The 15,390-nt window shown below is 55.0% G+C and overlaps 1 protein-coding gene across 1 annotated transcript in view; it reads left to right on the top strand.

Moving 5' to 3' along the window:
• The window catches only part of BMP1 (bone morphogenetic protein 1), a gene marked incomplete at its 5' end in the record, with an annotated part of 48,687 nt that extends 40,890 nt beyond the window's left edge, over positions 1-7,797 (top strand). The window contains 4 exons of the mRNA XM_004707690.2: positions 2,094-2,221; positions 2,770-2,983; positions 5,028-5,278; positions 7,120-7,797. Coding sequence (XP_004707747.1) covers positions 2,094-2,221; positions 2,770-2,983; positions 5,028-5,278; positions 7,120-7,254 — 728 coding nt within the window. The remainder of the gene's footprint in view (positions 1-2,093; positions 2,222-2,769; positions 2,984-5,027; positions 5,279-7,119) is intronic.
• Positions 7,798-15,390: the final 7,593 nt, after the last annotated feature.

Below are 15,390 nucleotides of genomic sequence, written 5' to 3'. Positions count from 1 at the left end.
GCTCTTTAGACTAACTGTTTATATACATATATGTATGTATATACATATAAAGAAAGTGTTGATATGAATAACACCTTCAACAAGATAGCCAGGAGAGGGGTTAAATTTTGGGGAAGATGACCTGTCCATCACTCTGATGCTCTATAGAAGTATTCAGCCCATCCATTGGTATTTATTGAAGCCCTCCTGAGGACTCAGGGCTGTCCAGAGTCCTGCAGGGGATTCAAGAAAAGGGTCCTTGTTCCCAACGAGAGCTCGGCCTCACTGTGGGGAGGAGTGAACGTGCAGGTAATGAGGAGAGGGTGTGGAAGACCGGTGTGAAGTGGACGAGGGCAGGTGTGGAGATGTGGGACCACAGGGAGCTAATGGAAACCACTCACAGCCCACCGCGAGGAGAGCAGAGCTTGACCGGCCTCCCCAGGACCCTGCTGGGTGGCCTTAGTTAGGGCCCCTTTCTGGACCCTGGTGGCTGAGCCTCTCACTGTAGGCACACGTGCACACCCAGCACGCTCCACCCATCCCTTTCTTCTGCCTGGGCCCAACAGGACACTGGCTGCCCACCTTAACTCAGAGGGCTCGGTCAGATTGATTGATAATGAGTAATGAGCGCCAGCTTGTCAAATGTGAGCTTGTGAGGCCAGGCTTTTCAGAGGCAGAAACCAGATTATTGTAGGCTGAGGAGCCGTGGGTATCGGCAATATGGTAATAACAAGTTCTCTTTGAGTTTAGCTGAGAAGGAAAGGGGAGAGAAGAGGCGGTCCCTAGCAGGGAAATCGGACCAATGGGAGAGCTGTTCTAGGCTGAGCTAACAGAGCTGGCCAAGAGAGAGGGTGTTGGGGGTGGTGATTTGGGTACGAAGGCCCTCAAATTACAGCAGCAAAGGACTCCAGCCCCCAGAGGAGAAAGTCACCCCTGCCAGCCAGGAGGAACACCCTCTCCCCTGAGACCAAAGGAAGGAGAGAAGGTGGAGGCAGGTGAGATGTGTCTGCAGGTAGAGGATGGGAAGTGGAAGCAGTTCATGCCTCTGGTTTTCCCAGAGAAGTGCTGTCTGAATTGCACTGAGGCGAGGTGGCCCGCTGGGAGGGACAAGTTGGGACCTGAGACAGTGACTTCAGGTGCGTGCTGTTGATTTGCAGCCATCCCTGAGGCGATGGCTGGCTAAGGGAACATCTAAAGGGTATCAGGCGGTTTGGGGACCCATCTGGTACCCTAGAAAGACAGGTGTAGGATCATGGAGGATCTTGATGAAGAAGGCGTTTGGGTGATTGGCCATGTAGCCTTGCTGGATAGGATGTGTGGTAAGCCAATAGAGGAGGTCTCTTGGGAAAACATGGAAGGACCAAGACCATACCACTCTCTCTGAAGTTGAGTAGCTCTTGTAGGACAAGCGAGGACCCGCACCCACTAGAAGACGTGGAGGTGGCCACAGAGGGAGTGACGCCTGTGTAGCATCAAGAAGTCATACATGCTGATGGGAAAACCTAGCGTGACACCATAAGCATGCGTGACACCATAAGCATGCGTGTCTCCAGAGGAAGATAAAGGTTGAAAGTACTGAGGTCAAAGAGCAGGAGGCCGGTGTGTTGGAAGGACCATCACGTGTGTGTTGAGGTCACCAGGACAATGGCCAACGGAGCAGTGGAGAGAACTGAGTCAGGTGTCAAAGTCTTCCGTGCATGGGAAACATGGCGGAGATCAGAACACGAAACACCAAGGGAGGGGCCGAGGCGGGGTGACCGAGAGCATGAGCCTCAAAGGTCAGGAGGAGGGGAGGGGAGGCAGAGCTGCACCAGAGGGTCTGTGGTGACCGCTTCCGGTGCTGCTGCCCAGTGAGACTCGCTCCGGCTTCTTGTAGAAGCAGCCGTTTTCCAATCAGATCCGATTCGATGACAACGAGTTTGATTCGCTTTGGAGGCTTCCCCAAGGCACGGGGAACTGAAGCAGCAGCCTTATGAAGCTTCAGCCCAGGCTTCCAGTGGGGGACAACGAGAGCAAGAAGGAAGGGGAGGGCAAGAAGAAAGGGCCTTTCTTTTGGGGAGAGGGGCACATAGGGCCTTGAGGTCCCTGCTGATCCTCTCACTTACTCCCCACAGCGGGCTGTGACCACAAAGTCACCTCAACCACCGGCACCATCACCAGCCCCAACTGGCCTGACAAATATCCCAGCAAGAGGGACTGTACCTGGGCCATCTCTAGCACCCCCGGGCACCGGGTCAAGCTGGTAAGGCGCCTACTCCCAGCCTCCATGGGCACATCGGATCCCTCCATACAGTCTGGCCACCACTGGGTCTCCATCCCTCAAGTGCTGACCCATTGAGAGACCCCGCTCAGAGCAAAGCAGGCTGGAGCCCAGGCAGTATGGTTGAACACATGGGACTGCCATCCCCGGGAGAACCCCTAAATCCAACCTTTCCTGAGGCCCCCATTTGGGGCACACACGGCAGCATCCCTGCTATTGCCTCATGCCTGCGTCCTCCCTCACTGTCAACTACCCACAGTGGCCACTCCCCTGAGGTCTCAGTGAGCTAGGGTTGAGAGTCAACCATCTGGAACCCCCTGCTCCCTCCACAAGGTCGGCAGTTCAAACCCATCAACCACTCCTTGGGAGAAAGAGGTGTGCTGCTCCCATGATGACTGACAGCCTTTACTGATAGAGTCACTATAAGCCAGCACCGACTTGATGGCAATGGGGGTGGGGTGGACTCGCCCTTCACCCCAGCCAGTCTCTCAGCCACATCCCTAACCCAACCCCCTCCTCACACCCTCCAGACCTTCATGGAGATGGACATAGAGTCCCAGCCCGAGTGTGCTTACGACCACCTGGAGGTGTATGATGGGCGCGACGCCAAAGCTCCTGTCCTGGGCCGCTTCTGCGGCAGCAAGAAGCCCGAGTCTGTCCTGGCCACCGGCAACCGCATGTTCCTGAGGTTCTTCTCTGACAACTCGGTCCAGAGGAAAGGCTTCCAGGCCTCCCACTCCACAGGTGAGGGTGCTGGGTAGCTGGACCCTTAGGTCAGATGTTCTGGAGGTGTCTGCTGATCCTTGACGGAAGGCCAAGGCCTGGGCTAGAAGTGGGGGCTTACAAAGAGCCTGCGTTCATGTAGCCTGGGTGGAGAGACGGCTTGTAGGAGATTGGGTGATGGGTGAGCAACAAGACGGTGTGTTCTGTGGGCTCGGCCCGAGAGCAGAGTAAGCCCTGGAGGGTGTGGGAGTGGAGTTGTGACTGCACTGGCCGGAAAGCAGGGTCATGATGACATGGGGAGGGAACCAAGGACAAGGGGGATACTGCTCCTGGTCCCTTTCTTTCAGGAACCTTCCAAAGTCTCCAAGGGTAGAAAAAAACACAGGAACCCACCCACATTTCAACCCCAAAGATGAATGCCTAAGACCGTGGTTCTCAACCTTCCTCATGCCGCGACCCTTTCCTACGGTTCCTCATGTTGTGGGGACCCTGCAACCATAAAATTATTTTCATTGCTACTTCATAACTGTCATTTTGCTACTGTTATAAATCGGGCGACCCCTGTGAAAGGGTCGTTTGGCCCCCAAAGGGTTGCGACCCACAGGTTGAGAACCGCTGGTCTAAGAGATAAGAGGCAGTGGTTCTAAATGCGGGTCAGAACCATGAATGTGGCCGGCGAAGACCCTTGCCCTTGGGGCTCGCATTCTATATTCCTGTGCTCATTGGCTCAACATTTGTGGAGTGCCCACTGTCTGCAAGAAAACCCCCAGGGGACAGGGCCACCAAACAACCTCCCACCCTTGTTCTCTCCGGAGATGAGACATGCGCAGATCATCCCAGCGGGAGACAGACCAGGATAAGGGCAACCAGCAGCTGAGTCACCCGCCCAGGTGTGAGCTGGCAGGGCCATTCCAGGCAGGGCCAGGGGAAGCTCAGGCCAAGCTACAGTCAGAGGCCAGCTCAGGGTAGAGGTGAGAGCAAGTCACAGATTCCGTTTGCCCAGAGGGTTGGGCATGTGCGGGTGCCCTGGTGGTGTAATGGCTAAGCACTGGGCTGCAGACTGAAAGGTTGGGAGTTCAAACCCACCGGAAGGCTCCTCCTTCTACGTCCATGAAGACGGCCAGGAAAACTCTTTGGGGGCAGTTTTACTGTCACGGAGAGTCACTGTGCATCAGGAGCTGTGCGATGGCACCCAACAGCCAGGCGTTGAGTGTACGAGTGTATGGAACAGTCCTGCGTTGAGTGGGGAGGGTGGGCCTGTAAGGCCTGGCCTGCCACACCAGGACTCGGGCGTAAACCTTCACAGGCCCACAGCCACCTGCTGGAGAGTCCTCAGAACTGATGAACCCACCACCTGCCCTCCCTTTTGGGTTCTGTCCCTGACCTTGGCCCCACCCAGGTATCTCCCCACCTCCTCCAGGGACCACGGAGGCCAGGTGCAGGGAGGGCGGCAGGGCTGAGGGTGTTGGGAGGAGGTGACCGCTGACCGTTCTGGCCCACACACTCTTGTTTGCCTCTCCCAGAACCGGGGTCACTACGTGAGGGCCCCAGCACTCCATCTGGCCCCTCAGACCTGCTATGTTTGGCCTGCAATGTGTTTGCTGTTGGTTTTTGTTTTGGTTTGGTTTTATGTCTATAAATTGGAGCTAGCATTTAAAAACCAGGAGTTTCTCCATAAATTCCAGATGTAGGGCTTCCCCTTTAAAATGCGAAGCCCTGGCAAGGCTGGACCCCCATTCTTCCATGGCAGCTACCAGCTGCAACAAATTAGTGACTGGCCTCTTCAGCCACAGAGTACACACACACACACACACACACACACACACACACCCTACCCACCACCACCTTCCGCTCTGTGCGCCTCACCCCCATTCATCCCCTGGCCTCAGTAGGCATGGATCCCAGAAGTAAGACAGCCAGCCAAACAGTTCAGGTTCCCCACCTACCCCTGGCCACCGGGGGCCTTCCCCCAAGGCTTCAGTGTTTCTCTGCACCATGAGGGTGCCGGGCCGGGCCGCTGGGCAGAACTCAGGAAGCCCACCCACCTTGTCCTCTCCTCCTGCAGAGTGTGGGGGCCAGGTGCGGGCCGAGGTGAAGACCAAGGACCTGTACTCCCACGCCCAGTTTGGAGACAACAACTACCCCGGGGCCGTGGACTGCGAGTGGGTGGTCGTGGCCGAGGAGGGCTACGGCGTGGAGCTGGTGTTCCAGACCTTCGAGGTGGAGGAGGAGACGGACTGCGGCTACGACTACTTGGAGCTCTTTGACGGCTACGACAGCACAGCCCCCAGACTGGGGCGCTACTGCGGCTCTGGGGTGAGGCCCGCCCTACACCCCTTACCCCAGTTCTCAGTGCGGGGAGTGCCTTGGCAGCATGGGGAGCAGGAGTGAGTGGTAGCACAGACAGGGCCCTTTATAGGAGGCAGGAGACCCAGCTTCGTGGGGGCTGCTCAGAGACTTCCACCTGGCCTTAGGCCATTCTCCCACCCAAAAGGCCCAGGAGACAAGACTCCTTCTGAGGTTCCTGAGGGCTCTGGGGTGGGCCCTGCCCTGACTAAAGCCTGCTTCAGAACCAGTTTGGTTAGGCTGCCGGCAGCAATTGAGGGCCTGGAGCGGAGGCCCGAGGCTGAGACCAGGCCAGGGCGCCTGCTCTCAGCGATCTGTCTGTCTGATCCATGAAAACACCTTGTGCCTCCTGCTGCCAGCTTGTGGCAAAGACATCACTGCCGTCCGAGCAGACCCCAAGCGGGCAGTGATGCCTGCTCACGAGGTCCCTGTCGCACCACACATTCAGAGACAGCGAGCAAAGCTTTGCCTGATGGGATTTGAACCAAGGCCATGGGCTATCCACAGAAGTGGATTTATTTTCCCTCCCCATAGGACCTTGTCTTAGGGCTTGTTTTTTCCCTTTTTCTTTCTCATCTTTCCCTTTTGTCTCATCAAATCCCTTTCTCCTTCCCAGACTGCTGTCTCCCCCTACCCCCCCTCACTCCACACTCTCAGATCCACAGACCCTCCCATCACTCCCCACTCCCCAGCCTTCCGGGGGGGCTTCAGGAAGAGCTAAATGGACCCAGCCTTGGCTTGGCTGACTCCTCTGAGGAGCAGAGCTCCAGCCTTTGTGTAAATGGCAGAGGCCAGGCAGGGCCAGAGGGTGGGTGGAGACGTGGCCCCAGCGACTAGCTTGCACAGTTCATCCCCGCACCCCCGCCTGCAGAATGCCCTGGCTTCCTGCTGAGCTAATCTGCCCCCCACTTGGCCCTCACACCTCCCTTCCAGAGACCCCCACCAGGCTGGAGCAGGGAGGGGACCCAGAGAAGGAATCCAGGCAGGGCTTCCTGGAAACGTCCCCAAGATTCTCAGAGAAGTGTATCCCTGCTCCCAGGGCATGTGTTTCCTGATGCTTTTCTGCAGGGGCCACATGGAGCACGGGCCCACAAGCGATGAGGAGGCCGCTGGCCTCACCAAAAGCAGACCAGGGCCAGAATGGGCAGACAGAAGAGAGGACAGAGTCCAGGTCTGGGGGCACTGTGCCTCTCTGTGCCAGCTTCCCCCACAGACCTGCAGAGAGAGGCTCTGCCTAGTCTTCTCCAAGAGACTGCTGGGGCAGAGAACCCACCCCCCCACCCCCCGAGAATCCTCTCTCACGTCCATCATCTCATCCCCCCCCACCCCCACCCCAGGATCCCTTTGAGAGGAGCCCCAGTGGTGTAGTGGTATCACATTGGGCTGTGATCCACAGGTTCAGCAGTTTGAAACTGCCAGCAGCTCTGCTGCTGGAGAAAGATGGGGCTTTCTACTCCCATAAAGAGTTACAGTCTCGGAAACTCAGAGGCCCATCTAGCCTGCCCTCTAGGGTCACTCTGAGTTGGCATCCACCCGATGGCAGTGAGTTTTCCCTTTGAGGCTTGGACAGCAGGAAGCACCTCCTCCACTCTGGGGAAGATGAGGCCCAGAGAGTCCCTAGCTGGTAGCAGCAGAGCCAGCTTTCGTCTGGAAGCCGACTCTGAGCTTAAGGCAACCGGCTCCACCCCACGCTGTCGCCTCCCCACCTAGGGTGCGCCTTTCAACTCCTGGCTGGAGTCTGCTTACAAGGGGCCAGAGGGATGTGGGAAATGCTCTTCGTCAGCCCGACACCCACCCCTTTTCTCTCTCAGCCTCCTGAAGAGGTGTACTCAGCGGGTGACTCGGTCCTGGTGAAATTCCACTCAGATGACACCATCAACAAAAAAGGCTTCCACCTGCGGTACACCAGCACCAAGTTTCAGGACACACTCCACAGCCGGAAGTGACCACTACCCTCCCCCTGGGGGCGGGGCCGGGGGCCGGCAGGTGACGGCCGCACCATTCCTCTCCCCCTGGGCACCAGTACCGCAGGACCAATGGCTCCCATTGAGGCTGCCGGCGGCAGGCAGGGGGATTGGACTCCTTCAGAAACCACTTCCCCATGAGCCCCTCTTCCCTCGCCCCCACCCGAGTGAGGAGCCAGGGCCAGGAGGGTCATGCTTTCACGGAGACACTTGAAGTGACTGTTCTTCTCTGGGAGCCCTGACCCCGTGGGGAGCAGCCGTCAGCAGGGCCTTCCCACCTCCCCCTGGGCCTCTGCCCGCTGTACGGTGGAGAGCCGGCGGGCGGCCTAACCTTCATTGTCATGTCATGTCCTCTCCCCTCCCCCTGGATTTGTTTGTTGTAAACCTCGGGTGCCCCCATTCCTGGGGGCCGAGTCTGCATACATGTCCCACGGGGGTCGCAGTGGGGAGATGAAGGGGTGGGGTGGGCATACACGACAGGGCTTCTCTCAGGCCTAGTGGCTGGTTAGCCACGCCAGGGCACCCTCGCCAATAAACCGAAAGTGTTACTGCCAACACTCTGTGCCAGATGCTGTCTGGGACGTTGGGGGAGGGAGGGCAGCGCGGCTCACTCCAGATGTGCAGGTTTTCTGGGGTCGGCCAGCAGCCAGGACGCCTGCCTGGCTTTTCTGGCTGCTCTTCCTCCCCTCCTTTCCAAGCCCCCTGGGGGTGTGATTTCACACTCAGACGCACTCAAACACAGACACGTCACACACTTCCCCCGGCAGGCACACGCACATAGACATGCACAGCCCATAGCCCTCCCACACCTGGACCCTGTCGTGTGGTGGTGGGTGGGGAGGTGCTGCTTTATGCCACCGGGCTTTCTGTCTCGGGTCTGTGGGAGAGGGGGTGGGTTGCTAGAGTCCATCAGGGGGCCTCTTGTCCAAGGAGGGGAGCCCAGTCTCGGGACAGGTCCCCTAGCTACCCCGGCCTCCCAGCTGCCTTGCTTCCCGGTGCCTGGTCCCAGCTGGTCCTCCTCTTCACGTGGGAGAAGAGAGACAGAGGCCCGGCAAGCGCCGAGCAAACATTCCAGCTCTGGCCCCCTCACCCAAAGGCTGTGTCTTGTCTGGCCTCCGCTCCTCCCTCCCCAACAAGCTGCTCTCAGCGGCTCCCGCCTGGCACAGGGAGTGAGACACAGACTTCTGCCTCCCGGAAGCCAGGAGATGAGGCATCACGTTCCTGGGCCTTCCTTCCGAGAAGGCACTGCCTGCACTGCATTTACATGGCTTCCACAGGGCCAGATAGCTCAGAGCACCCCTGGTGCTAGGCCTGGGTGATTCCTCTCACTCGTTCCAGAGGGGCAGGCAGCCTGCTAGAGCTCTTGTGCTCTGGGAGCCATCGGTGAGATGATTCCGGCCTTTCGCTGATCCCAGGCTCCTCCCTATTAAGGGGTCGATGCTGCGCCACACACTGTCTGGAACGTGGTGGGGTGGGGACCCCAGGGAGCAGTATGACATGATGGGTAATATGGTGGTTCTCTAGCGGAAAGCAGCAGTGGAAACCAGGCACGCTACCTACTGCCTGGTGTGTGCGTCCTTGGGATCCACAGACCCTTTTCTTCCAGGAAGCCTACCTGACCTGCAGCTGTCTCTTCCAGCCCCTGCTGCAGGTGTGGCTCCGAAAACCCGGAGGGGTCGCTACAGAGGAATGACAAGGCTGTGATGTCACAGCCATCCTCCCTGCCTAACTAGTGCTTGGCAAGGGTCGCCATGGAACAGCCTGGAGGGCACATGCCGAACAGAGAGGCAGCTCACCCAGACCCTTTGCCAACCAACTTGGCATCAGTTTCTCCATGGCAGAATTTGTAGTCAGTCGCTGCCACTCTCCTTGCCAGCCCCCTAGTTTCTCTGACGCTCAAAGGACTACAAGCCCAGTTGGCAAGCACAAACCAGAAAGGAGCCAGTGACCCACACTACGTACCTAGTCCTCCACACTGAACAGGGTTCTATGAACAGAAGCACCACAGCAGGGGGCAGGCTCTGGATCAACCTGTGCAGGCACCCCGGGCACATGACCCCAAGCACATTCCATCACCAACATAGACTCCTCCAATGTCCCAGGGACCCAGGCTGGCGAAAGTACCCAGTCTTCCACCTGGGTCCATCTTAAGAGGCAGGCCATAACTATAGCCATCAGGTAAAAGAGAGACCCAGCGGGGAAAGTTTGGTACCAATCATAAAAGGCATAGGACGTCTTGAAGACCCGTGTCCAAGCCGAGTCAGTGCCAAGGCGATAGTGACGGTGTACAGCATCTACACTACCCCCGGTGAAGTTGAGACAAACCCTGGAGCCCACCAAGCAACTCAAGAAGTAGGGGTGCAGGCCTGTCCGCATGTCAGGTGCTTGCAATTCAGCAGGCAGCCCAAAGCATGGATGATGAGCAGTTCCTGACATGACAGGAACAGGAAGGATAAACCCTGCAAGGACAGGGCCAAAGAGAGCCGGAGGAAGACAAGACTGTGGCAGAAGTGCATGTGGAGGTGGTATCTGTCTTCTCTGGGGGCTGGAAGCTGTTTGGGAGCTGGTGATGGGCTATTGACACATGTTTTAGAATTTAATAAGTTAATATGTTCTCAAAGAGTTGAAAATGGACTTGATGACACACAGCATGTTTTCTGGGTCCAACCCACCCTCACCATCTGACTGTCAAGGTTCTAGATCGATTAATTCCAGTACAAACTGCCCATCAGTTCCAATGACCTCAGAAGGAGAGGCAGCTGCTTCACCAGTCTCTAGTCTGAGTGCATGGCTAGCTATGGGAAATGGTGATGGAGCTGCCCTAGCCACTGTGCTCCTAACCTCAGTAACCGAACCAAGATAGCTGCATGCCCTGGAACTGCAGACTTCTTTCTTTAGGAGCATTCTAGAAGAGATGGCACTAACCATGCTGTAGTCTTGGAAACCCTGGCAAGATGAACCTCCTTCCTGGGCCTCTGCTCCCTCTCTTGTGCAATGGGGACTGGACCTCTGGTCCCAAACATATTGTCTTCCCCCTGCCAACATTTCCTGCTATGACCAAAAGTAGACAAGAACAGTGACAGGTGAAACAAAAAGTGGAGGTGGGAGCAAGGCAAATTCCTGAGGGGAATTAGAAGTAAAGGGAACACCATGGATTGAATTGTTTCCCCCACCCCATCACTCCACCCCCAAGTCATGCACCAACTTGACTGGACCAGGATTTGGTGGTTGGGCGGGTATAGCATGATGTAATCATCCTTGACATTGTGATGTGATCAGTGACATCTGGTGTGATCAGTGAATTGGTTGTAAGGAAATTAGGGTAGGATGCAACATCCTCACCAAGTCATAGCCCTGACCTGATACGGGGTGGGGGTGGGGTGGCCTGTATCACCTTTGTCTCTTATAAGATTTCAAAGGAGAATGTGGTGAGCAGAGAGAGAAGAGGCAGGAGGGAAGCATGTCTTTGGAATCCAGGTCTCTGCACCGAGAACTCACAAACTCAGGGAAGACTCATACCAAGACACATGGAAACCATGCAAAGAATGCTGGGCTCATAGATATTGAAAGGAGATAAGGACTGAGTTAATTGTGCCAGCCTGGCCAATAATCACATGTGGGGCTAATTGAAAGGTGCAGGGATAAATGGGTGGTGAGCCTCGCTTTTCTAGTTCTCGGGTCTCTTGCTTTGTGATGGTCGCACCAGGATGCAGCTGCCTTAGCAGCTCCCTGCTTCAGCTTGCAAGATTGACATCCTACAAGACATCCCCAAGGAGAAGCCACATGGACCTATCCCGATGCAGCCCTGGGTGCTGGAGCAGCCGTGTGGAGACCCCTGTTAGTGCTGAGATGCTTATTCGTTCACTGACTCAGCTTTCCTCCTGCAGTTGGCATCATTGCCTCTGTTTTGTGAGGTGGAGGACTTTGTGGACTGGTGTTGGGTTAATGGGTTAATGTTGGACTTGTGGGCTTGGGCAGCACGGGGTTGGGATGTTTTCGTGATGCACACTTTCTTTACATAAAACTCTCTCTTATACATGAGTTGCTGTGGATTTGTTTCTCCAGAGTACCCAGACTAATACACGGACCTTCTTCCAGAGCTGATAGAGAAAGAAGGCCTTCCCCTAGAATTGCTACCCTGAATTTGGACATCTAGCCTCCTACACTATGAGAAAATAAATGTCTGTTTGTTAACACCCTTCACTTGTGGTATTTCTATTATAACAGTACGAAATAATGAAAACAGAATTTGGTACCAGGAGTGGGGTGATCTTTTGCAGATACCTAATTTGTGGGTGCAGTTTTTGGACTTGGGTAATAGGTAGATGCTGAAAAACTTTGAAGGCACCTAATAGTAAAAACCTAGATTGTCTTGAAGAGACTGTTGGTAAGCTTATGAATATCAAAGGCAATTCTGGCCAGGGTTCAGAAGGAAGTGAGGTGAGCTATAATACCAGAGACTGTGCAGGCATAGAGAAACAGCTCTGAAGAAGCGGTAGCCATAGAATCAGGAAACTGGTAACACAAGAGCCAACCCATAAATAGAGAGCTGAGTTCCTTTAGGTAGCAGGCTTCCTAAAAGAATGAAGTTCCTCCGGCACTTATCAATGGAGCGAGGTTTGCCAACCATGGAGCAGGAGAGTTGAGCACCTTCAGGCTGAGACTTACTGATAGGGGACGATGCCTCTGGGCACTTATCAGTAGAACCCAAAAGTTCTGTAGCACTTTCCCATGCAGTACAAAGGCCAGGCTGGTCAAAGAGGCCCGAGAAGTGGAAAAGTCAAGGAACTAGGAAGCAGGAGCTAAAGAGTTAAGGAACATGAGAAGCAGAGCCATCTTAGTCTCAAAGGGTAAGGCCGTGACCTCTGGTTCTCCAAGGGTGAGGCCAAGTCCCTTGGAGAGTCAAAGGGTGGGCCACAACCCCCTCGGTTTCAAAGTGTCAGGTCTTCACTAAGTCAGCCCCAGAGTGTAGGCTGCCACTCATGAGTGCCAGGGGCATGGGGCCAGATCTGATGCCAAAAGCTGAATGGGCAGGGCTGTCATGCCCTAAGGGCAGAAGAATGGGGACAAGGAGGTAGGGTCACCACTCAGCTGGATTGGGAGAACGGGTCTGCCCAAAGGCTAGGGAACAGAGTTGCCCTACAAATGGGTCTGGAAGGCAGAGGCCAAGGGACTTCCACCATGGCCAAAGACTCAGAACTGGAAGGCAGGGCCATTGCGTAGACTAATCTCAGAGGAGCTAGAACTAGGTTCGAAGCTTAAGAACCAGAGTATATTGGTCTGCTGGTTTCTTTACGTGTTTGCTGCTCAAGGTCCCCTCTTTCCCTCCAATTTCTCCCATTTGTAATGGACACGTATGTCTACCTTGTGCCTGTTCTATCATTGGATGATAGAAGTAAGTGACTTGTATTGGAGGTTCATAGATGAAGTGGAATTTTACCCTAAGATGGAATCTGAACTTGGAATTGACTTAAGGCTTTTGGTAGGGTGTGGTATTTGACATGTGGCAAGGACATGTTTTGGGTGGGGGGTGAAGCAGGGAAGGATGGTCAAAGGGTGGAATCTCATGGGTTAAACTGTGTCCCCGCAAAATGTGTCAACCATGATTCTCAGTGGTTTGGCAGTAATTCAAGGATATCATTTTTATATTATATGTATTATATAATGATGTAATCATCTCTCAAACTATAAGCTGTGATCAGCCAGTCCATTGTAAGGGCATTAGGAACCCTTACTTAGGTCACAGCTTTGAGCTGGTGCAAAGGGAGCATCCCTGGGGTGTGACCTGCATCCCTTTTTATCTAACAAGAGCATCATTGAGAAGGACCTACTACCACCAAGAAAGATGAGCCAGGAGCAGAGTGCCTCCTTTGAATCCAGGATCTCTGCACTGAGAACCTTCCCAGGGGGTCCTCAAACTATGGCCAGTGGGCCACATGCGGCCCACCGAGGATATTTACCCAGGCCGCCGGATGTTTTTGCCCTGTTTTGTTTTTTTACTTCAAAATAAGATATGTTCAGTGTGCATAGGAATTTGTTCATAGGTTTTTTTAAACTATAGTCCGGCCCTCCAATGGGTCTGAGGGACAGTGAACTGGCCCCCTGTTTAAAAAGTTTGAGAACCCCTGTTTTAGACCCAGGGGAAGAAATGTGCCAAGACACACAGAGCTCTTCAAGAAATACCAGGTCCATAGATGTTGAAAGGAAACAAGGACCTTCCCCCCAAACTGACAGGGAGAGACAGCTTTCCTCTAGAATTGGTGGCTTGGATTTTCACTTCTAGCCTCCTAAACTGTGAGAGAACAAAATACCGTGTGTGCCTTCCCCTTGCCGTCTTTCTGTTCTAACAGCACTAGCTAACTCAGACTGAGAGTTCTGGGCAGTGTGAGACTGCGAGCGAGCTGAGGGGTGACGGAGTTCCAAAACAGGCAGCAGCAGTCCCTGGAACAGTTGAGTCTGTCGGGGACAGGACCAGGGCCCCTCCGGAGGGAGTCTTCGTCCTCCTCCAGAAGTGGAAGCCACTGTGTTCGGTTCCCCACCACCTCATCATGGACCAGGATTAGAAGTTCAAGTTCAGAGGACAGCTTCAGTGCCAAACTGTGCCCACGGCCTGTAGGCATGGGAAGAGGATGACTGAGGGCTGGGATGTAAGGTATCTGCCTGCAGACTTCTCTGGCGGGTGGGGTGGGGTAGGGGGTAATGATCCAGTCTCCAGAGCAACTGGAGTGAAGGGGACAGGTTCGTTAAGTGACTGGGACCCTCAACAGAGGTGCTGAGGTTACTGGGGGCAATTGTCAGTCGTGAAAGGAAAGTTGGGCCTTACACCTCTTCCTCACTCTCCCCCCTCCCTTTCCTCCCACTCCTCCTAATCCCAAGTGCTTCTGCATAGTAAAAAGGGGCAAAGCTGCATCTGAACACTCACCACACCCCAAGCATGAGTCCTTTAACCTCTCCGAGCCTCAGTTTCTTCGCCTATAAATGTAGCATGATCATGACACATTCCGCTGTTTCATTAAGGAAGCAATGAGATCACCCTGAAGAGAACCTGTCACCGAGCCTGGCAGACAGGAGGCTCTCGATAAATACGGCATCCTTTCCCTTACCAGACAATTCACTACTTCCGGCAGGATTCTCTTCCGGCTCTAAAAGGAACCTTCTGGCCACACTAACTAGATGTTAGGAGCTTAGTGCAGAACTGCTCCTGCCAGATGAGGGCAATGCTTAACCCACAGCAAGGGGCACTGGGGGACTTATTTCTGGCTAACTGGTAGTCTTCCTGGACATCTCCCAAGTCACACCCTGTACTTGACGGGCCCTACACGCAAGGCTGATTCTAGAATCCATGAAGGAAGGGGGGGAAAAAAGAAAAAGATTTGCTGCTCCAGTTTGCAAAAATAGTAGGGCCTGGTTTGGGGAGCTGGGAAGAGGGCAGCCAGGGGTTTTCCCCCAGAGAACCATGAGGCCCCTAACCCAGCCTCCTGCTGGTCAGAGCTCTTGTTCTCCTGCTGCAGCCCCCTCCTCTCTGAGACCCTTCCCTCCCCTCCCCCACTGGAGAGCATCTGGTTCCAATCTCCTCCAGATGCTGTGGCCAAGCTGTTTTATGGCCAATCACCTCGGCTCAGCTTCCTGAAGGCCTCCCTCCATTGCAGGCATTGCGGGGGAATGGTCCCTGGTCCCTTTCCTTGGGCCCTCAGTCACCCGCCTCTTCTGGGAGAGGTGACGCATACTGAAGAAGCCAGATGACAGCGTGAGGCTCTGCAGAGCTGGCACCTTCCCTCGCTCCAGCTGGGGGTGGGAGGGGGGGCCTCAAGTTCTCCCAGGATAAAAAAGCAAGAGACTGCTGTCGCAGGAAAGGGGTGGGCAGGGGAGTGTGGGCATCTGGCTGAACAAAGGTGAATGTGTGAGTTTCGAGTGTTAGGGTGCCTGTGTGTGTTTGCAGAGCACAGCACCTTCCTTGTGAAGGAGAGGTGCCCTTTGGCGGCCACCCCCTCATGTCCTTCTCCCCGGCTTTACTGTGATGGTGACAGTGAGACAGAGCTGGAAACTGGTCAACTGGGAAGACAGTGGAGAATCTGGCCCTGGGGTGCCCTGGGAAACTGCGTAGAGCCCACGCCTCCA

The sequence above is a fragment of the Echinops telfairi genome, unplaced genomic scaffold, assembly GCF_000313985.2.
Source record: "Echinops telfairi isolate 266 unplaced genomic scaffold, ASM31398v2 ScPeMD7_9;HRSCAF=40, whole genome shotgun sequence".
Taxonomy (NCBI): domain Eukaryota; kingdom Metazoa; phylum Chordata; class Mammalia; order Afrosoricida; family Tenrecidae; genus Echinops; species Echinops telfairi.
Note: the sequence above shows the minus strand (reverse complement) of the source record. Positions and strands in the feature narration are given on the sequence as shown.